The following is a 22,760-nucleotide window of genomic DNA, read 5'->3' on the forward strand; positions in this document are numbered from 1 at the left end:
TTTGTGTGTGAGTGTGTCAGTAGCAGTGTGTGTGTGCTGTGCTGTTGTGTTGTATATCTGTGTAGAGGTGCTGTGTGTGTATAGAGCTCCAGTGTGTGTGTCAGTGTCAGCAGAAGTGTTTATGGGTGTAGCATGTGTGTGTAGCAGCAGTTTGTGTTTGTGTGTGTAGAAGTGCTATGTATAGAGGTGCAGTGTTGTGTGTGTAGAGGTGCTGTGTGTGTATAGAGGTGCAATGTTGTGTGTGTGTGGGGGTGTGTGTAGAGGTGCTGTGTTGTGCTGTGATGTGCGTAGAGGTGGGGGGGAGAGTGCAAAGTACAGTAAGTGGCTGCATTTTTTAGTGTGTGTGTGTGTGTGTGTGTGTGTGTGTGTGTGTGTGTGTGTGTGTGTGTGTGTGTGTGTGTGTGTGTGTGTGTGTGTGTGTGTGTGTGTGTTGTGCCGTTGTTGTATCTGTAGCAGAAGTTTGTGTGTGTTTGTGTGTGTGTGTGTGTGTGTGTGTGTGTGTGTATATAGAGCTCCAGTGTGTGTGTGTGTGTGTGTGTGTGTGTGTGTGTGTGTGTGTGTGTGTGTGTGTGTGTGTGTGTGTGTGTGTGTGTGTCAGTCAGTGTCAGTAGCAGTGTTTATGGGTGTAGCGTGTGTGTGTGTAGCAGCAGAGTTTGTGTGTGTGGAGCTGCTGTGTTGTGTATGTAGAGGTGCTGTGTTGTGAGTGTAGAGGAGGAGCTGTGTTGTGTGTCTAGAGCTCCAGTGTGTGTGTGTGTGTGTGTGCGTGTGTGTGTCAGTGTCAGCAGCAGTGTTTATGGGTGTAGCATGTGTGTGTAGCAGCAGAGTTTGTGTGTGTAGAGCTGCTGTGTTGTGTGTGTAGAGGAGGTGCTGTGTTGTGTGTGTAGAGGAGGTGCTGTGTTGTGTGTGTGTGTGTGTGTGTACACAGGGAGCGGCAGTGTGTGGATATAGATATCTGCAGTGTAAGCGTATATAGAGGTGGTTTCATGTATTTACCATTTTATTTTAATTTAAAAAATCTATTTAACTATACAAAAGTGTCTATTATTTATAAAATAAGCCTACATTTAGTCTATAATAGTAATAATCCCCTCAGAATAGGGCATTACTGGTCAATAATGCTCTGTTCTTCGGGGATTATTACTTAAATATAACAATCGAAAGAGAATTGTCAGACCTCAGAGGGAAATTAAATATCTGTCTGGCCAACAAAGCCAAAAAAGCTATGGCATGGACAAACCTATTTTTTTTATATAAAGCTAACAATGCCGACACAATGTTGGCCACCAGATTATGGACAAACAATGTCCAGTATAATCAAGGAAACGAAATATAAAAACGGAAACCGGTGACCACACAGCTAACCCACAGATAATAGCTAATGAATTTACCAACATCTATCGAGTACTATATAATGGAAATAAAGTAGACAAATGCAACAATCTCCAGGAAAAACAGAAAAAATACCTTGAGAAGGTGGAATTACCTTGACTAACGCCACAAGACATAAAAACACTATCCCAACTAATAACATCAGAAAAAGTTTTAGAAACACTAAAAGGGTTGAAGAGTTCCAAGGCCCCACGCCCAGACAGCTTGTCAAATATATATTATAAGAAATTATCACACATACTAGTGCCATATCTTGTAAAGATTTTTAACAACATTTTAGAGGGAGAGAAGTTTCCACAGACAATGTTGGAATCACAAATAATATTAATACATATGGAAGGCAAAGATCCCACACAATATAAAAGCCACGGACCAATTTCACTGATCAATAAGGATCTCAAAATATTTTCCAAAATATTAGCCACTAGACTAAATGTTTATCTCCCACAGTTGATAGATGCAGATCAGACAGGGTTCATATAGGGACGACAAGAAGCAGACAACACAAGAAGGACAATTAACTTGATCCAAATAGCTAAACAAAATCATACACCATCAATGCTGCTACCGCTAGACGCAGAAAAAGCCTTTCATCCTATTGTTTAGGGCTTTGTGTTTGAGACACTTAAGGCATTCGGATTCAGAGGCAAATTTATGAAGGCTATATCTTCCTTATACTGTGAACCCACAAGGTATGTTACCTGAACATGCAGACAGATAAAATACTGTGATACCATCACTGTCCTCTGGGTGCTGGAATAGGGCATGCTATGGGACTTTCCAACACACAGAGAGTTAATTTCCCCCAGAATAGCTAGTTGACTCCTGAGTGAACAGAAGTGTTTTAAAAGACAGACTGAAAGCTGCCATGCTGAGAGACTGACTGCTGTCCCAGAGTGAAACTTATAAAACTTAATTTTGACTTCAAATGGAAGCACCAGGTTATAAAGTACCTTGGAATTCTGTTAACCAATACACAAGCTACCATATAGGAGACAAACTATCCCACAGTGAGAAAACCCCTGAAAAAAGAGCTAGAGGAATTGTCCAGATATTATATCTCTTGGATAGGTAGAGTAAACTCTATTGAAATGAATATGCAGCCAAGAATCCTGTACTTATTCCATACCCTACCAGTGCAAATTAAGATTAGAGATATACAGGAACTACAGGCAAAAATGACAAAATTCATATGGAACAACAAAAAAGCGAGAATAAAACAATCCTTACTTTACCAGTCCAAAATAATGGGGGAGGTCTAGCTCTACCACATTGAATGCAGTACTATCAAGCAGCGCACTTAAGCCAGCTAACTCATTGGCATGCTCAAAAAAATATTTAAAAAATATTTAAAAAATAGAATCTGCCACATTGTCATATTCAAGCATAGACGTGTTATTATGGCTACCTAATAAGGATAGACCCAAACTGACCGTACCACTGGAGTCCATCACACACTCAATCAAAATGTGGGACTCATTGAAAATGAAATATGGCCTGACTAAGTCAAAATTATTTATTTCGAGAATCCTAGTTTTGCATATTCATTACCTTGAGCAACCTTTAAAATTGGAACAAGGCAGGAATAACAAGGGTTAAAGATCTATGGGAAAATAAAGTAATGAAAAGCTTTGAAACAGTAACAAAAGAAATTGGGATACACAAATCCCCCTTCTTCAGATATCTCCAGTTAAGAGATCATATAAGAAGCAAACTCCCGTACATGGTTCATACAGTGTTTGAGGATATGTGCCTCACAATAGAAAGCCAAAAAAGCCTGATCTCAGCAGTGTATGGTCTAATAGCGGATGTCGAACCTGCGACAAAACCTAAATGTATGCAAAAATGGGAAGAGGATAAGAATTGGATCCAGAGGGGTGGAAAGATATATTTGAAGAGATTTCAAAAAGCTCTACATATGTTCTAATTAAGGAAAACACATATAAAATGCTCCACCAATGGTATTAAACCCCACTAAGACTGCCCACTTTCTTTAAAAACACGTCACCTCTTTGCTCAAGAGGATGTGGCCAGCAGGGATTGTTTGTACATATGTGGTGGAATTGCCCAGAGGTCACACGATTCTGGAAAACCACTCCTAATATGGTACAGGTGATCCTCGGGTTCACACTTCCTTTAGAAACTTTGGCAGCATTACTATGTAGACCAGTTGAAAATGTAGGTAAAAAAAAAACAAACAAAAACAAGCTACTGACACATATATATTCAGCCACCAGGTGTTAAATAGCTAAGGCCTCGAAACAGGAACAACAGCCATCCCTAGACATAGTAAAAGCAAAACTTTGGAGAGTGTCTTATGGAAAAAAATTAATATGGATACTAAACGACATAGTCCAAAAGTTCCAAAAAGTCTGGGAACCATGGAGAAATTATATAGGAGACATAACCTCACCAGGGGGACTCTCCAAGTTTAAGGAGCAACAAAACAAAGGAGATATAAAAGCCTACAATACTAAATAGTAGAGCAATATTAAAAAAAAAAAAAAAAAGGGTTTGAAACGAAACAAAATGTAAAATTGATCCGAAAAAGTATTTTTATTCCACCAAGACACCAGAATTACAGTATGATAGATAATCCTAAAACTATTGAAATGGTATATATGCAATGTAGCGTATTATTGTCAAACTATGTTTTATTGTTTTTTTTATAGTGTTATTTTTTTTATACCATTTATTGTTCAGTTAATTTATTTATGCAATTCTCTCTAATTTAAATGTCTCGAGCTATCCTATTTTATTTCCTGTATCCTCTTCCTACCGTTTGGCAGAAAAATCAAATAAAGAACAAGTTTATCAAATAAAAAAAATTATTTTGTAACCCTTTCTAGACTGATGAGTATTTGCTTTTCTGAGTGTCCACAGAGATTTCTTTTGATTGTGGCTTGACATGTTTTCACACACCTGAATGTTGAAGACCAAACTCACAAAGTTTCTGATCTTTATATAGGGTGGGACTTCCCAAACTCAAACCTGAAGATCTACATAGTTGTTTAAATACCTGATTCTAATTATCCCCTTTAATTTAGCTAATAAAACCAGTGTTGCACTTACTTTTTCACATGCCCTGACTCATACATCATTTTGTTTAAAAAAAAAACAAAAAAAACCATTTCCGTAATTGTCATTGGGGTTCATAAACTTTTGTGCGGTGTAATGGAGCTTAAAACTTGTGCCTTGCTTATGGCCAAGTATACCCTTAATCTCACTGGTTATAAATGTAGTATTATAAACATTCATTGTCACATGGTCCTGCAATCTGACTGGCCAACTTTCTGAATTGACCAGTAGACTTCTGAAAAGAAGGGCCGTCTCCTGGCAAGCTGGCCAAGTCTTAAATTGTAGCCTTCCTTTCCCCCTCTTAAATCTTCTCTCCACAGCTTCCTCTATGCTGTTTTAGGAAGTGTAATATAAGTCACATGATACTAGGTGTTGCAGAATGCAGTGTTACTTCCCTCGACTTCCTGCAATGTCATGTGCTTTTTTTCAGTCTACCTGTGGAAGTGCTGAGAGTGTGGAGAAGCTGCGGGAAAAGAGTTAAGCGTGGGAAAAGGCAGACAAGGAGTAGATTGACTAAAAGGAGGCCTAATGGTATGAGGGATCTGTGATGGTGAAGGGTACCCAGGCCATGAAATAAAGGCGTTCTGCTCGGCTGGGTTCCCCTGAGTCAGATAAAGTGACTGTAGAGTGTCAGTTCTGCAGCCCAGGGCTGGCTGCAGCCCTATTAATATGTAATAATATGTCTAAACTGCGACCGCTAGGAATAAGGGGCCTCTAGCACTGTTTAAAGAGTTAATTGGATAAGCGTTCCTGTGGTTATGTGGTTGGGCCCGGCATTACAACACTGTATCACTGTGTAACCGCAGACAAGCAAATGAAGCCTTAAACTCAAGCTAAATTGTTAAGTGGCCTGCGGTCAGGAAAAGATGCCGGATTGCAACAGTCACATCATTCAATCATTCAATCATCATTCAATTAAGGTCAATTGGTAAAGTGCATCTGCGGTTATCGATTGAGGCCGGGCATTGCAACATTGCATCCTGGCCCCAAACCGCAGACCGGGGAAAAGTTTAACCACAAACCACATCATACCCCACACATAATTAACCAGCTAACTTTTGATAGGAAGGTCCTAGCTTTCTAATTTTTGGTGTGCAGAGTGCTAGGGGGTAGACATGTAATCGGGTATTGTTATGAGACTCTAACATTTATTTAAAGGCATAAATGAGAAGTAGCTCTGGGTTTAGTATTTTAAAGTTATAGGAACCGGGACTTTAACATTTCAGCCAGGCAGGACAGCAGATACATTGAGCATTCACCATTGTCATTTATGATCAGGGATGAGTCATGCATAATGTAAGTCCGGACTTCTGAGACACCCTGTGGAGCTGACTCCAGAGTGTTTGCAAAAGTCCTGTGCTTCAAAAGATACCGACCTGGGGAAAGTGCTAAATGTCAGGAAGTGTATATAAACAGTTTGCATAGCAGATGTCCGGGCATCCTGGAGAAAGGTAAACTTTCTGTCGCCGTGCATGGGGGCTTGGTCAGGTATGCTAAGTGGTTTAAGTGTGAGGGTAGCGCATGACCCATGGCATACCATGAAGCCCTTTGCCCTGCTGCAGGAATTGCTGGCAAATGTGCCATTGGGTGGGAATTTGCTTCCAACGCCAAGATTGGCTGTGTATTTCCCAGATAGGCTTGGGAGGGTTTTATAAGCCCGTGCAGACTATCGGGTGGGTGTTCAACTGTGTTCTTCTGTGATCCATCAGAAGGTATAGCGTGCGGTACAGAGACGATTCCATCGTGACCAAGGATTGTACCCCACTACGAAAGTTCGTTAGAACTAAGGACTTGTAAACGAATTCTGTAAGGGCAGAACGAAGATACTTCTTTCGGCGGAGAAACAGGGGCTGCAAGCGGCGCCCCTAGCCAAAGACGGTCTTGCGTCTCTTGTTTGCGTATCAACCCCGCTCCTGGGAATTGATACCTAGAGACTGTATTTTGTGGACTTTCGTTCTGGAAACCATTTATTTAGTTTTACCTCATTCCCGTAAGTGTTATTTCGTGTTATCTTGTACATCAAGCTGTGTGTGTTTCTTGTGTGAATTGTAATTTATTTTATCTCACGTTCTGTTCAATTTTTGTGTGATAAGCACTGGTCTCCCGTGACAGGCTCAATTGCAGAGAAAGATATATCGAAGAAGGCTTTAGGAAAGAGTGCAACAGAAGAGGAAAATAGGGTGGAAAAGGGAGCAAAATTTTTTACAAAGAAATGGGACAATCGGAAAATAAAACAGACAACAGGAGAGTGAAACTTGGTGAGCCCTTTCAGTCTGTTATTTCTTGCATTTCTGCATTTTTCATTACTCAAAAAGGGAACTGTAACAGGGGACTTATCCCTGTTCACAAATGTGCCTCTAATCCAGGAGTGTGGTGGTTAACTGCTGGTAGGCAATTAACTAACACCACCTGGCTGATTACAGGTGTTAGAAAAAGCCTGCCTCTGAGACAGGAAGGGAGATTCCTTAGTCCACAACTGGGCTGAACCAAGGAAGGACAGATGTCTTGAGCGGCAAGCTGACAACAAGACAAAGGGGACAAGATTCTAAACTTGGAGCCAGACATTGCCTTAGCACACAAGGGTGCGGATCCAAGAGAACAGAGAAGCTTCACCTACAGCAACCCAGCTAACAGATAAGACTTTTCTTATAAGACTATTATCTATGTCTATGTATATTGATAAATGTCTCTATGATTTGTGCTGGTGAATCACTGGGCTAACCACGTAGTTAAAGAGAACTGGATCACAAGTGTATATATACTCTAGAGTGGAGCGGATTTTGTTTGCTGATTTATATGTTTGCTGTGTTTAAAGCAACAGGCGCAATAAAGCCTTATTTTAATTTCACCTTAAAACAGTCTCCATTGCATACCTCTGAAAACGTCTCTTACAGGAACGTTTTGCATAATTTGCACCATCATGCAAGGTTTTGCACACCTTGTAGGACATAGAAGATTGTGAGTAAAAACTTCAGCAACTTCATAAATCAAAATTTGATACGATTCCCATTTTTTATGTGTAATATATCATTTGTTCACCCCAAAAATATTCCATGTTTATTGTATCAGTCTGCAAGAACTTGTTTACTGTAGATAGCACTGAAGATAACGGGATCGTTTAGACGTAAAAGATACCACATTTTTTAGCTTAATCTGACCAAGATATCCCACCTACCTTCTTGTTTCAAAGTATTCCCTTCCCGAATCACAAAGGCATTTTTCTACATCACATCGTTGATGAACTTCAAGTAACTCACTGAATGCATTTTCTTCAAGTTCCCAAGATGCATCTCTGAAAGTTGATTGCATGGAAAATTAGACACTGTATATACTTATACCAGGTATTTTTTTTAATCCCTTTAATTACCACACTACACCACAATCATACTTACAAAATGTCATAAAATAGAGCATTAAGTCCAGCTAAAAAACTATTACAGCCACTAGTAAAAACAGAAAACCGGCGCCTCCAAGAATGTTATGTGAAATCTGACCAAATAGAGAGTCCAATCGGGGATGGCAAGCAGTCCTGAGGGAATTTCCCTCAGGACTGCTTGCCATCCCCGATTGGACTCTCTATTTGGTCAGATTTCACATTACATTTTTGGAGGCGCCGGTTTTCTGTTTTTACTGTTTTTGTTGATTTGTGGTAATCCCATTTTGCCTACGCAGCCTCATCTTTAAGTAAAAGTTTTCATGGTAATCACTGTAATTTATATTGTTACTACATTGTATTTTAAGCATTAGCGCTGATCACACTTTCCCTTTTTTTGATTACAGCCACTAGTGCCAACCTCCTCAAAATATCTGGTGATAATGAGTAAAGCAAAAGTACTTAGTGCTACTAGTTTTGATGCGGTACAAACAAAAAGATCATTTCCATATGCCACCAAATGTTTAGTTAAGACAATCTGTGTGCACTAAGGATTCAGATCTTTGCGGTTGTCTTTGCAGCTATTAAAGCATAGTAAAGATTTAGCATATTTAAAATGTATGAATTGGACAACATACAGAACAAAGTGACGTCATAAACAACACAAGCAAAATGACTTTTATTCACACATACCTTCCTTTTGTTTGGTATAAAGTAATATTCAAACATCAGCTCTATTTGTTCATCTTTAATCCTATTTCACACGTGAAAAGGAAAAATGTGGCTTTCCGCAAATTCATTTTCCTTCAGCCCATCAGGCAGCACCATTGTTATAGACTTCAACTCCTGAATAGGACAGGAAGAAGCTTGCACCGGTCCTATATACAGTATGGCACCTTGTAGTGTTGTTCATAGTAATACATGGTTAGGTCAACACATTTTAAGCCAAATTTGCCCTTTTCTCTCTGTCCATTTTGCAGCCCCATGGCATTTATGACTGCAATGGCAAGGGAGGGAAAAAAAGAGAAGCACTGCAAATAAAACAATTTAATCTACTGCAGCCTGTAAGACTTTTCTGATGAGGGCTGCTTCTTGGGATGCCTGCACATACAATGTATAATGTTTGGTGAGAGTGTGTATATTTTTCCATGCAGCCACCTTGTAGATCTGTTCTGCTGATGTCTGGGCTTTCACCGCCCAGGTGATCACTACCGCTCTTGCGGGAATTTGCATGTTGGATCTTTGATACACTATCTGTATTGTTTGTATGATCCAATAGAAGCTTTCTCTCCTTTGATTTCCCCCAAAACAGAAGCTTTTTTTACTTCCTGAATTCTTGAGTTCTCTCCAGGTATTCCATCAGACATCTCACATCCAGTAAATGTAGGTTCCTTTCCTTCTCAACCGTCTCCAGACTTTCATGTACTGTACATCTTGGAGGTCACCATTTTACGAGACTAAAAGGGTCTCTATGACTGGTGAAGATAGTCCTTGTTGTCTCATTATTCACCTTTCAGCTTCCAAGCTGTCAACTTCAGTCTCTTTATGCTGGGGTGGTGTACTGGACCTTTAGACAGAAGGTCCTCCCTGTTTAGTAGTATCCAGTATGGTTCTGCTCATAGGTTTAATAAGTCTGTAAACAAAGTTTTTCTGGGTCACTATGGGATGATCACCACCACGGTCACTTTGTCCTGCTTGATGTTCTTGAGGATTCTCGGAACCATTGGAACTGGAGGAAAGATGTCTGCTGCCTGAAATTCCATTTCAGAGTCATTTCATCTAAATGTTCCAGTCATTCTGGTAGAAGGAACAAAACATGCTGAGCTTTGTATTCTCCCTCCTTGCCATCAGATCAATCTCTGGTCTCCCCCACTTGTGAGTTAGTTATTGAAAAGCTTATTGGTGAAGTGACCATTCTTCTTGTAGAATTTCATGGCGGCTGAGAAAATTTGGCAAATATTGTCCTTCGCTCTGATGTGGACTGCTGACAGACTGAGACTGTTGTTATCTGCCCAAGACAGTATCTGCATGGCCTCCCTCATGAGTACTGGACAAGTACCCCTTGGTGATTTATATTTGTGGCTGCTACTACGTTGTCTGTTTAGATTCTGATAGGCTTGCATTTCAACTGGGTTTCGAAAACTTCCAGAGCTTTGAAGACTGCCCGTAATTTTAGCAGATTTTATGGCAATTTTCTCTCGACCTGATGCCACTGCCCGTGAATTGTGTGTTTCTACTAGCACACTCCCCATTCAAACTGACTTGTATCTGTGGTAAGCACTATCCATGGTGGAGTTTTTAAGGAGCGGCCTGCTAGTAGATTTCATTTCTGCTGCCACCACCTCAGAGAGGTTCTATTCTGGGGAGAGAGAGAGAACTACTTCTCTAGTGACCTCGAATTTCTGTCCCACTTCCTTAGGTCCTCCGTCTGGAGAGGACGTGTATGCTGACTTGTCCATGGAACTGCTTCTATAGAGACTGACGTGAGCCCTATCATTGTCATAGCATGACATAGAGATATGCTTGAGGCAGTCTTGAGATGTCTGACTTGTTTTAGAAGATATTCCCTTTTGTTTGGTGGCAAATAGACTTTGCTGTGTGTGGTTTGTGTCGAATTGCAGACCTAAAAAGTGAATGCTTTGTGTGGGTATAAATTAGCTTTTTTCCTAATTTATGATTAAGCCTAGTTCTTGTAGAAATTCTAGTACATACTGGATGTGATTTTTCAGGAGTTGTTGTTGTGATTGTAGATTTGACTACTCTTTAAATAAAGGTTAAGCCTGCCATTACCCCTACCTGTCAATCATATCATGTATTTATTTATGTATGAACAGTTTATTGTACCAATCCGGTATCTGTGTACTGTGCCCACATTGGGCTGATATTAAATGTTGTAGCTTGGCTCCAGCACTTCGAGAAACAGAGGCTTACTGTATGTTAAATAATTGTTTCAACATTTTTGAGCAAGGCAGGGCTGTGGACTCAGGTGTGGGGGAACCATTGTTTGGCCCAGACACTGATTTGTGGAGTATTGGGAGGACAAGGGGAACCGTTTCTGGGACTGTGCTCTGTGGGCACAATTCCCATTGGTTCGTTGAAATGCCCCGCACAACGTAAGCTCACCTCTGTGGGCTAACCTGGAAGTTCGGTAACCTCCCTTTACTCCGGATTGGTCCAAACCACTGGGAACCGCGACAAGAAACAGTTGGTTGCCAACCTGGTGGCCAATGAGGCCAGGCGCTCAGTGGTTGGAACTGAGACGCTGGGAAGCCCCGCAGTGGTGGCCAGTCCTTCAGGACCCTGAAAGTTGTTGTGCAGCTCAAGTGATGAGTTGGGAGACTCCTGCGGTGCTACTCGCAGCCGAGATCAGTATGCCGTCAGGCAGGCATGCTCTGGAGGACCTGGTGAGCAGTGCTACCTCTGCTGAGTGAGTCGTCATGATCCAGCTCATGACCACCCAAGAACTTCCCCGATCGAAGTCCCGGGCCACTGGGTCAAATACCTGGCTTCTCAGCTACGCGGCAAAGCAGCCATGGCGCACTAAGAGATGGACTGGGAGGATGCAAAGGACTACCTGATTGTACTCTTGGCCAGATATGCCATTACACCAGAGACATACTGGGCCCAGTTCAGAGCTCTAAAAAAAGGGTCCCAGGACACGCACCTAGAGTTCATGTCCCGGCTGGAGCACCATTCTAAATGGTGGATCGCCGTGGGCGGGGTGAACACGTTTAAGGCACCCCATGATCAAAGAGCATTTTATGCTTAAATGCCTGACCAAGGTTCGGGAATTGGTCACCGTTGGCAAGCTGTCCAGTACATGGTAAACAGCCACTGTGGCAGAATTTGTGACCGGCCATCCCCAGCTCTGGAGATATCCCCTGGTGCCCCTTACATCGATGTTCTGCCGCACCTGCGATAGTTGCCAGCGAGTTGGGCAGCAAAGCAGTCGGATGAAGGCCCCACAGAGGCTGCTACTGGTGATTAGGAAACCCTTCCAGTGAGTGGCGGCGGACATCATCGGGCCCCTGATGATCCCTAGTAGGCCAGGGAAAAGGTATATTTTAATGGTCGTGAACTTTGCAACCAGGTACTTGGAGGCGGTAGCTCTTTCCTCCATTGACACTCGCAAGCTTGCAGAGGCACTGATCATTATTTTTACTAGGGTAGGTTTCCCTAGTGAGATCCTGACTGGCCTGGAAACACTGTTCATAAGTGAGCTGCTCCAAAGTCTCAGGGCTGTGTGTGGAGTAACCCCGCATCGCATGGCCCCATACCTTCCTCAAACCAAAGGACTGTGCGAGTGGTTCAATAGCACTCTGAAGCAAATGCTGTGGGCATGTGTGGAGGTCGAAGAAGGAGACTGGAAAGTGCACCTGCAGCACCTACTGTTCGCAAGACTGCCAGCTTCTCACCCTTTGAATTTCTATATGAGCGCCGGGTCTGTGAACTACTCGACCTGTTCCGGGAGGGAAGACCATAAGAGATGAGACCGTGCTCCAGTATGTGGCGGAACACAGGGATTGGTTCACCGATCTGATGTGGTTAGCGCAGGCTAATGTCAAGAAACACAAAAAATAGGAAGGGTTCCAAAATTTGGTGCTCAGCAATATTGAGACACTATAATGCAATCATGTCTTGAAGAATGCCGATCATAAGTTACGGGAACAACTTTCATCCAGCCTCGTGAGTTACATAAGATACAGTGTGCCTTGTTTGACTCATTTATGTGGGGACATGTGGTGTATGAACTCCAATGCTAGAGTCAATGTGAACAAACAGATCTCTGTATGAGCACCACTAACCTATGTCGTCACCCTGGAGAATGGCACTTATTCCATAATAGATGAATAATCCTCCAATCCTTTGTATAAAGGAGAGGAGTACTCATAGTTTTGGGGCGGTTGATCAGTTGGCATGCATCACGCTTGATGAGCAAGACAGCAGGAGGATTCCACGAGGAAAAAAGCAGAGCACAGCAACAAGATATGGGCAAGATATGGGCTTCAACCACTAGTTGAAGTAGAGTTAAAAGCACTTTATTCCATGGTAGACATCATGGTACAATAGCAGGTCAAATCTCTAACGCGTTTCGGGCAGCAGCCCTTTGTCAAAGAGTGTTTGTATGTCGCGTCTCTCACAGCTGATATAGACATCCCCCCGCCTCCATCTGATGCGTGAAGCGTCACCGCAGTGGCGCGAAACCGGCTGAAACACCCAATTGGCAGATGTGAGTATCCAATGGGAAGTGAGCTCTTGGTCACACGTCATCGGGCCGAGGGTTCGTGTTAATAACGGACGCTATTTCTAAACAAGTAAACAGACAGACAGAAAACATAATTAATGTCTTGTTCCTGAAATGACTTTGAACTAAACTGGATCAAAATCTTAGGTTAATGTTCAGAGAAACTTATGGACCTAATTATCAAGACCAAGGTACAGGAGAGAAATATAGTGAAAAAGACCATAAAAGATCTTCAACTAAATCTGAACACATTTAGAGACATGGATAAATTTGACACAATGGACAAAAAATTGTCAAAATGTATAGAAGATATTGAAAAGGATATCATGACGAAGAAACAGAAAAAATTTGATAGAGACCGGGCAGACTACGAGCGGAACCAAATATATATATGGCAGAAACCACCTCCATTGAGGGCTCCTAATCAGCACGACAATACACATAAGAAACACTTTCACAAGAAAACAGAATACCCTAGAAAATCGACCCCCAAGAGATCAATATTAAAAAATAAATCTTCAGAAGCATCCAGTATGTCGGACTTGTCAGATACGGACAATCGCCAACAAGTGGTCTCTTTTACCACAGATGAAGATACTGACAGATACAGCGATCATACAGATCATGAAGTTCGACACACTAAGTATCCTTCACGTCAACAAGAGGAAGCGTCAACATCTTATGAGTTGAGGAGCTCAAAAAACCCTTTAAAAAGACAAGGCGCTTGCCCAAAAGAAGGGCAAGTAAAGAGAAGGAAGATGGATCACTAACATGTGAAAATAATGTACTTAATATTTCAGGAATTGAATTAACTGAGGGTGAAGTGGGGATTCTCAAAAAGGGATTGAATTTTGCAATAAAAGATGATTTTGATCTATTCAATACAATAATAGATCTTCAGAAATACATTCGAAAACTATCACTCAAAAAAATATTTATTTCTAGGAATATTGCTGTCTCTGATGATCCTCCACCTGACAGCATGGATATTTCTTATCCATGCTCTCCGGTTGATGGAATCACTGACAGCAAATTATCATTCAAAGAATACAGTACCTTACAAAATATGAGTGATCTACATGCAGAAGAAGATACCACTGATATCCAAACTATTGAGTCTTCTGAACAATTTTTGTTCTTAACTAATAGTAAACATATGTCCTACAAAGATAAATCTGTTTTTTGTCCCTTCTTTTCCAAGAGACCACATTTAGAAACGTTCGAAAAACTGGTAGAAAAAGACTTACAGCTTTTAGCTAAAGGCTACAGCTTTTCATCATCCAGTTATGATAATATAACAAAAGATGAATGTCAACATCTATGCTCCCTCAGGAATAGGCGGGATATAATAATAAAAAATGCGGATAAAGGAGGAGCAGTGGTAGTGATGCATGTAGATACTTATCATGCTGAAGCTCTGAGACTTAACAATTCAGAAGCTTACTGCAAACTTGATGGTGACCCTACTCAATTATATCTTACAGAGATCGGGAAGCTTATCGATCTGGGCAAGAAGTTGTGGGTTTTATCACATCAAGAATCGGTTTATCTTTACAATCCTTTCCCCACGGTGCCTATTTTTCACCATCTCCCAAAGATCCATAAGTCTCTGGTCTGCCCCCCTGGCAGACCTATTATATCAAGCATTGGGTCTTTGGGAGTTGGTGTTTCTAGGTACGTGGATTATTTTCTGCAACCGTTAGTGAAGGAACTGCCTTCATATTTGAGAAACTCATTAGATTTACTCTCAGATGTTAAGGATATCACATGGTGTAACACATATATGTGGGTCACATTAGATGTGACCTCTCTTTATACGATTATAGATCACACAATGGGGATTAAAGCGGTTAGTCACATTCTTAATCACTCAAATCTTCAATTGGCACAAATCACGTTTATTTTAGATTGTGTTATGTTTTTATTACAACATAATTATTTTCTATTTGATAAACAATATTATTTACAGACACAAGGCACAGCGATGGGCACATCTTTTGCACCGTCCTATGCGAACTTATTTATGGGATTCTGGGAAACTCTCCACATCTTCGGTGACACTAATCCTTTTAGACAATATATTATGTTCTATCGTTGCTATATTGATGACCTACTTATGATTTGGTGTGGGGATCTACAGACACTGTTTGCTTTTTTTTTAATATTTAAACTTAAATACTTATAATCTTACATTTACAGATATGCATCATGACAATCATATAAATTATCTAGATTTACACCTTTATTTGGATGTTAATCTTAAAATCCAAACTGACATATTTAGAAAAGAGAACTCCCCCAACTCCTTGCTCAGAGCCAATAGTGCCCATCCTGGATCACTGTTGAAGGGTATCCCAAAAAGTCAGTTTTAAAGACTTAGAAGGATCTGCTCTACTGAAGAATCATTTCAGTCACAAGCAGAAAAACTTAGAATCAGATTTAAAGATCGTGGATACCGTGACAGTGATCTAGACTTGGCATTTAATCAGGCATTGCAGACTAATAAAACAGAATTGCTGGATAGAGCAAAAACTAAGAAACATACTCACTTTAGATCTAATGAGCTTTCTGATAACACAGGTCAAAATAAAGAGACACCACTGTTTATTACAACATATTCAAAGCAAGCAGAACAAATTAGATGTATTCTAAATAAACATAGGGATGTTCTCCGTTTAGATAAAGATCTAGACACATTCACCCGTTTAAATCCAAGAATTGTGTACAGAAAAGAGAAAACTATAGGCAGTCATCTTTCACCAAGTATGTTCATGTTTAAAGAAGTAAAGAACATCAATATTCCCAGTGGGTTTTTTAGGTGCGGCACCTGCAATTTCTGCAGATATGCGTCACCCATCAAATCACTGAGAAATATACATACTGGTCAAAGATATAAGATCAATTCATTATGACATGTAATACCAATCATGTTATTTACATCAAGAAATGTGAATGTGGGAGTAGCTATGTTGGAAGGACTATAAGAGCTCTCAAGAAAAGGATAAGTGAACATCTGAGAACAATTAAAAACAAAGATGATAAGTTCCCGGTCGCGCGTCACTTCACCAATTGTCCTAAAGGATCAATTAGCACTTTCTCATTTAGTGTAACGCCTGTAAGCCCGCAGACCTGGCCAGTCCCCAGTACTGAGGTGGTTAAGGTTATAACACGCACTCACAGCAGTGAGGGCGCGCCCGGAGTGTGGTAATGCGTTGCCGGGCGAGGTAAGAAAGGGTTAAGGTATACTTGCAAGGTCCGGGGTACCAGAGTTCAGGTAGTAATGTCCGTGTGCCAGAGTTCAAGGATAGGAGAGAGCAGCATGGTGATGTCCGTAAGCCAAGGTTCAAGGGTTGGAGAAAGCAGCGTTGTGAAGTCCGTAAGCCAAGGTTCATGGGCAGGAGAAAGCAGAGTAGTCGTATCCAAGGCAGAGTTCAAGCCAGGGGAATCCAAACAGAAGCAGGGACAGGAACCAGCACTGAAACAAACAAGGGAGCTAGGCATAGACACTGCACACACAGGCGTCACAGGAAAGCTATGCAGAGCAATGAGCTAGAAGACAGATAGGGGTTATAAAGGAGGGAGAACCAATGGGGAAGAGAGGAGGAGCAGAGGGTTGAGTGAGAGGCTGCAGGGATAGGTTAGAAAGAGCAGGGGAGGAGACAGGGAAACCACTCAGAAATATGGCTTGTAAGTCATGGGGGGCAGAGCCAGGGTCTTGGGAAGGCAGATATCTGGAGCGTGTGGGCGCGCCCTCTGTAAGGGTCTGATGCGCCTGCACCGTTCGTGCCAGGGAGCGTGAGGTACGCCGTGCCGCAGGGGCGCTCGGCAGGGAAGGCAGGAGGGATGGAGAAGCAGAGGAACAAAGTAATGTGGAGGTTGGAGGAATAGAGGCACTCAGAGAGCCGCGGAGGGGAGCGAGTGGTTGGGGATGCGTGCGCACTTTGCGGAGGACGCGCGTGTGGTCTGAATGCGCGTCTGGATGAGCCGCAGAAGTACGGCTGCGGGGAAGGGAAGGGGAAGAGTGAGGAGGTAATGAAGAGAGGGGAGTGACGGCAGTGGAAACAGGGGTGACGGGGACACATTGGGAAGCGCAAGTCCCCTGATCCGTCACAGTATCCCCCCCGGAGGATCGAACTCCGGGCGATCCAGCCATGGTTTATGGGGAAACTTCCGATGATACTGCCTGAGGAGCATTGGGGCGTGAATGTGGTGAGACGGTATCCAGGATCGTTCCTCCGGTCCATATCCCTTCCAATGGACAAGGAATTGTAATCTGCCTCTGGACCAACGGGAATCAAGTATGGAATGGACCTCATACTCTTGTTATCCCTGAATGGTGACAGGGTTGGGTCTTTGAGGACGATCCGGAAAGTGAGAACTCTGGACAACTGGCTTGAGTAGTGATACATGGAAAACTGAGGGAATTCTCATGGTAGCAGGAAGTGCCAAACGATATGCGATCGGATTGATCCTCTCAAGGATTTTAAAAGGACCCAGGATTCTCTGAGCCAATTTCTGAGTCTTGAGCCTTATATTTTTTGAGGATAACCACACTCTGTCTCAGGGTGTAGCCCTTTTTCTGACGCTCCAAAGAGACTACGGGTACTGCACACACCTGTGGCTCCAGGAGATCAGAGCCTCCGCTAGCAGGGAGCCTGGGGTAACACTTTATACTAACGGCAGCGCCTCCACTTACCCAGGATCCCCATCATGTAAGATTCCCCCGGGCAAGAAACATAACAACACATATGCTTTGAACTGTTTTACTGCAACACAATAATAACCTTTGATAACTAACCGTGGTAATAACATATATCACACCATAACTTGTACTCATATAACGCTAGTGGCTCGGCCACTCTCCTAAGGAGTAATGTCTCTGTCCTGTCACCGCGTGTCCCACACCGTGTGTATATACTAAATAGTTATATAGGCTCAGTCCTTTGGCCACTCCACTAGTGTCCCCAAAGAGTGTTCCCTAAGGCAGGATCAGCGCCTCTTGACCGGTGTTGGTACACTTGTGATAAATACCTACCTGTCACTGCGGTGACCCGGAACAGCTTCAAAAAGGATCCGTCGATCCAACGCTTTGCTTTCTGATCTCACGATGCTCAGCAACCTGGTCCAAGATGACTGCAGCAACCGCAACTCTGTACTTTGTCCCTAACTGTTACTCAGTAAGGGGATAATGCTACCACTATAGGGTGTCCCTGCAGCAACTCACTCTACGGTGGCTCAGGGATACTCTTAGGGCCTGCGGGGAAGATCTGTCCTATGCAGGCGGGTCACAGACCCCCTGCACCCACACTACCTCTTCCTTCGCCCTTCGGTTCCCCTCTGCCTAGTGTGGTCACTCCCCCACGCTTCCCTTTCCTCCTCCCCCGATTCCAGCCCTCTCATTGGCTCCAGGCATCAGGTGACTGCACTGGAGCTCATGGGAGTTGTAGTACACCAATGGAGCCTTTCCCTTATTGGCCCGTCGTTCGCGTGCTTGCATTGCGCATGCGCGACCTCTCTGCTCTGCCAGTGCCCTCTGAATGTTGCGCAATAAACATGGCGGCGCCCTATACTGCCGGGCCGCCGCGGAACCTTACACCACTCTCATCCAAGCACGCACTGCAACAGCATAAGGTACCTAACACACCCTATATTCTCCCCCTCGCAGAATCCAACGTCCCCGCTTGGGAACGTAACCATAACATATTACATTACTGTACACCTTACTCTTTATGCTCTAAATTGAGGTTAAACATTTCACTGAACATGCCAATTAGAGATCTCACTTTATGGCGAGCCCACTGCTGAGCCTCATAATGGGGTGCCCCGAATTAATCATAAGCCATCCTCATTGGAGGTTGACCAGTTCTTTGGCTTCTACGAAGCTGCTCTTCGGCTACTTCCTCGGGAGAGTAGCAAGTTTCACTGGGCATTTCAAACTCTGCCCTAGAGGGGCTCCATGGGTCTACAAAGTCTTTTTGAGGCACAAAGCACGGGCTTTGCAGATCTATTGGCTGGCTCACGGGAGTCAGTGTATCTGTTGTTGGACCAAGGGGCTCTTTACCCGTAGCTCCTTTGGGAGATGCCCCCGCGGTCGGAAGGCCCCTTTGAGAGGTTCCTTCCATAGGATTCTCAGAGGTGGCATTTGTTACAGTCTCTGGGCCATCCTCTGTACTATCAGCTTCTTCATCAAGTGAAACAGTGGCCATTTCCAAGTCGTTATCCCCTACTTGAGGTATAGGAAGGAGATGGTTCCTATGCCATATCTTTACCCGGCCTTCAGAGTCCTTGATGCGGTATACCGGGAGGCCAGGCATCTGTGATTCCACTTCATACACCCCATCTCTCCATCGATCGGCCAGTTTGTGCTTCCTGGGGATGCCCAGGTTACGGAGGAGAACTGCATCCCCCGGGCGGATTTCTTTATGCCGCACCTTGTGATCGTATCGCCTTTTGTTACTCGCATTTAGTTGCGCCGCCGCCATCTCAGCCAGTTTGTATGCCTGCTGCAAGCTGTCTTGTAACCTTTGCACATATCGAAAATGCATCCTGTTGGATACCCCATCGGTAGATATCCAAATCGCACATCCACGGGCAGCCTAGCTTCTCGTCCAAACATTAAGAAGTACGGCGTATACCCCGTAGACTCATGTCAGGTGCAGTTATAAGCATGCACTAATGTCTCTACATGCTTGCTCCACTCTTCTGAGAGCCTTTCAATGTGCCCAGCATGTCAAGTAGCGTTTGGTTGAAACGCTCGGGCTTGGCATTCCCTTCCGGATGGTACGGAGTCGTCCGAGAATTGGTGATGTTCAACAACTTCAGTAATTCTCGAATGAGAGTACTCTCAAAATCCCTGCCCTGATCAGAATGCAGTCGGTTCGGCAACCCGTAGTGAAGAAAGTATCTCTCCCATAACACCTTAGCCACTGTCACTGCCCGCTGGTCCTTGGTGGGAAAGGCTTGAGCGTATCTTGTATAGTGGTCTGTCATCACCAGTACATTTCCAATGCCCCGAGTGTCAGGCTCGATGCACAAGAAATCCATACATACCAAATCCATGGGGCCGGAGCTTTTCAGGTGGCCCATGGGGGCCGCCCGAGTGGGGAGTGTCTTTCTCTGGGTGCAGCGAGTGCACCGCCGGCATTTTGCCACCAAGTGGCTAGAACAACTCTTCCCTGACAAGACGGACCGTGAGCTCCTGTTAGACAGATGTCATCGTGCCCTGAGAGGGAGACCCCAGGCAGGGGATCCCCCAAGAGACATTGTTATCAGGTTCCACCATTACCGCACAAAAGAGAAGGTCTGCAAGATATCACGGGACACTAAACATATGGAGTTTGATCAAGTGAAATTCCAGGTGTTCCAAGACCTGTCCCCTGCCACATTGGCCAAAAGAAAATCCCTAGCCCCCATTACAAAGATTCTGAGGGACCAGCAGATTAGGTACCGGTGGCTATTCCCATGTGCACTAATGTTGCTACGGAATGGGGTAGCACATACCTTGAGACGTCTGGAGGATGGCGAGGGATTCCTTGGCAAGCTGGGAGCAGTGGGAGCAGTGGAGGTCTCGCAGGCATCCCCACGAGCAGAGGCAGGAGATGCGGATGCACCCTTGCCCACGTGGAGCAAAGTGGGGGCTCATCGACCAGCTGCAGGGGAAACGGGAGCAGCGGCGGCCTGCAACTGAGTCCTCACCCCATTCGGCGATCTGTATAGTTTCACCCGGAAGGAGACATCCAAAACGCATCCTCCGGTGACCCAGCTACCCCCCAGATCCTGTGGCTGCCCTTTGGTTTTGGAGCGGGTCTGCCGCTGACTTTTGGAGGGCAGCCATCTTACCTGCATCCTCCCCCATGCTCGGCGGGAACGGCTCTGGCTTTCGCGGGCTTTGCCGCTGACGTCACTGCCAGGCGACGAGCCAGGAGCCGTGCTCTCGCGAGAAGACGGCGCGGCCCCAAGTGATACCACACGCACGACAAGAGACTGCCCATGAGGCAGGGGGGGGTCCGCAGCCGCAGCCGCGGCCTTGGATGTGCATGGCCGGGCTGGGCTGTGGCTTGTGTCCCATATGCCTTCACTCACACATAAAAGAGAAACGGAAGGGGTGGGGGGGATGTAAGAGAAACGGAAGGGGGGGGGGATGTAAGAGAAACGGAAGGGGGGGATGTAAGAGAAACAGAAGGGGGGGGTGTAAGAGAAACAGAAGGGGGGATGTAAGAGAAACGGAAGGGGGGGGATGTAAGAGAAACAGAAGGGGGGGATGTAAGAGAAACGGAAAGGGGGGATGTAAGAGAAACGGAAGGGGGGGATGTAAGAGAAACGGAAGGGGGGGGATGTAAGAGAAACGGAAGGGGGGGGGATGTAAGAGAAACGGAAGGGGGGGAGATGTGAGAGAACCGGAAGGGGGGGATGTGAGAGAGCCGGAAGGGGGGGGGGATGTGAGAGAAACGGAAGGGGGGGATGTGAGAGAAACGGAAGGGGGGGGATGTGAGAAAAACAGAAGGGGGGGATGTGAGAGAAACAGAAGGGGTGTGAGAAACGGAAGGGGGGGAGAGAATAGATGGGGGGAGAGAATAGATGGGGGGGGCAGGGAGAGAATAGATGGGGGGGCGGGGGAGAGAACGGAGGTGGGGAGAGAACGGAAGGGGGGGGAGAGAACAGAAGGGGGGGAGAGAACGGAAGGGGGGGGAGAGAAAAGAAGGGGGGGAGAATACAGAAGGGGGGGGGAGAATACAGAAGGGGGGGAGAGAACAGAAGGGTATAGAGGGCACGCGTCAATCACAAGTACAAACAGCAACCCCAAAACGCTGTGTCGGCTAATATAGAGCTGGATGCGTGTGTGGGTGAGTGTGCATGGCTGTATGGGATGTGGGCCGTGGTTTGGCTTGGTTGTGTGTGTCCGGGGTTGCGAGCTGTGTGTGCTGTGTGTGCACTGCATATTGGATGTATGGGTGTGGGCGTGTAAGTATGCCTGCTCGGTGGTATATAGGTGTGCTGTGTACATGATACCCCTAGGGCGCAGGGTGCATACATACGGATATGCCTCTATATGCATGTGAATGTGGTTACATGGTTACATAGAAACATCATAATTCAAAGTCAAAAGATTCAGTTTCCTTGATACCATTTGTCGCTGAGCCCTCCCTAATAAAGTTTCAATGGGGCTATACAGGTTATACGGTATAGAATATATGTTGCATCTGTTGTAAATGTTAATGGTTATTTATGTTATTTATGGTTCATATGTTATATAGGGTTAATAGGTTAAATATGTTCAGGATGTTAATTATAGGACTAAATAACTGAGTTCATTCAACTACGGGGTATATATATGTGTATGTATATATTTATGTATATATGTGTGTATATATATATAGTCACATAGATATAGGGATGTGCACTCATTATAACTTAGGTACTGCTGTAAGTCGTTATGTAATTAAAAATCGCGCTGAAGTTTAAGGTTAAAGTTGGTTATCAGTTCTGCGCCGGTGGGAATCACCCACGGCGTCGTACATGTGCTCCTCATATAGGTCCCTGACGAATCAGGACCTTAAACAAGTCCCAGGGGGGTCAATCCCGAGAAGGGAAAGCCGACCGGTTCAGAAGGTCAGGCTTAACGACCTGCCCTTTGGGCATCAGAGTCCCACTCGGGGGACCCCGAGGGGAGCTCTG

At 44.3% G+C, this 22,760-nt stretch overlaps 1 protein-coding gene across 1 annotated transcript in view; it reads right to left on the reverse strand.

Annotated features, from left to right (window-relative positions):
• LOC142492359 (E3 ubiquitin-protein ligase PHF7-like) overlaps positions 1 to 22,760 on the reverse strand; it is a 125,919-nt gene that overhangs the window by 19,079 nt on the left and 84,080 nt on the right. Inside the window, exon 8 of the mRNA XM_075595006.1 lies at positions 7,643 to 7,759. Coding sequence (XP_075451121.1) covers positions 7,643 to 7,759 — 117 coding nt within the window. The remainder of the gene's footprint in view (positions 1 to 7,642; positions 7,760 to 22,760) is intronic.

The sequence above is a fragment of the Ascaphus truei genome, chromosome 4, assembly GCF_040206685.1.
Source record: "Ascaphus truei isolate aAscTru1 chromosome 4, aAscTru1.hap1, whole genome shotgun sequence".
In the NCBI taxonomy this organism is placed as follows: Eukaryota; Metazoa; Chordata; class Amphibia; order Anura; family Ascaphidae; genus Ascaphus; species Ascaphus truei.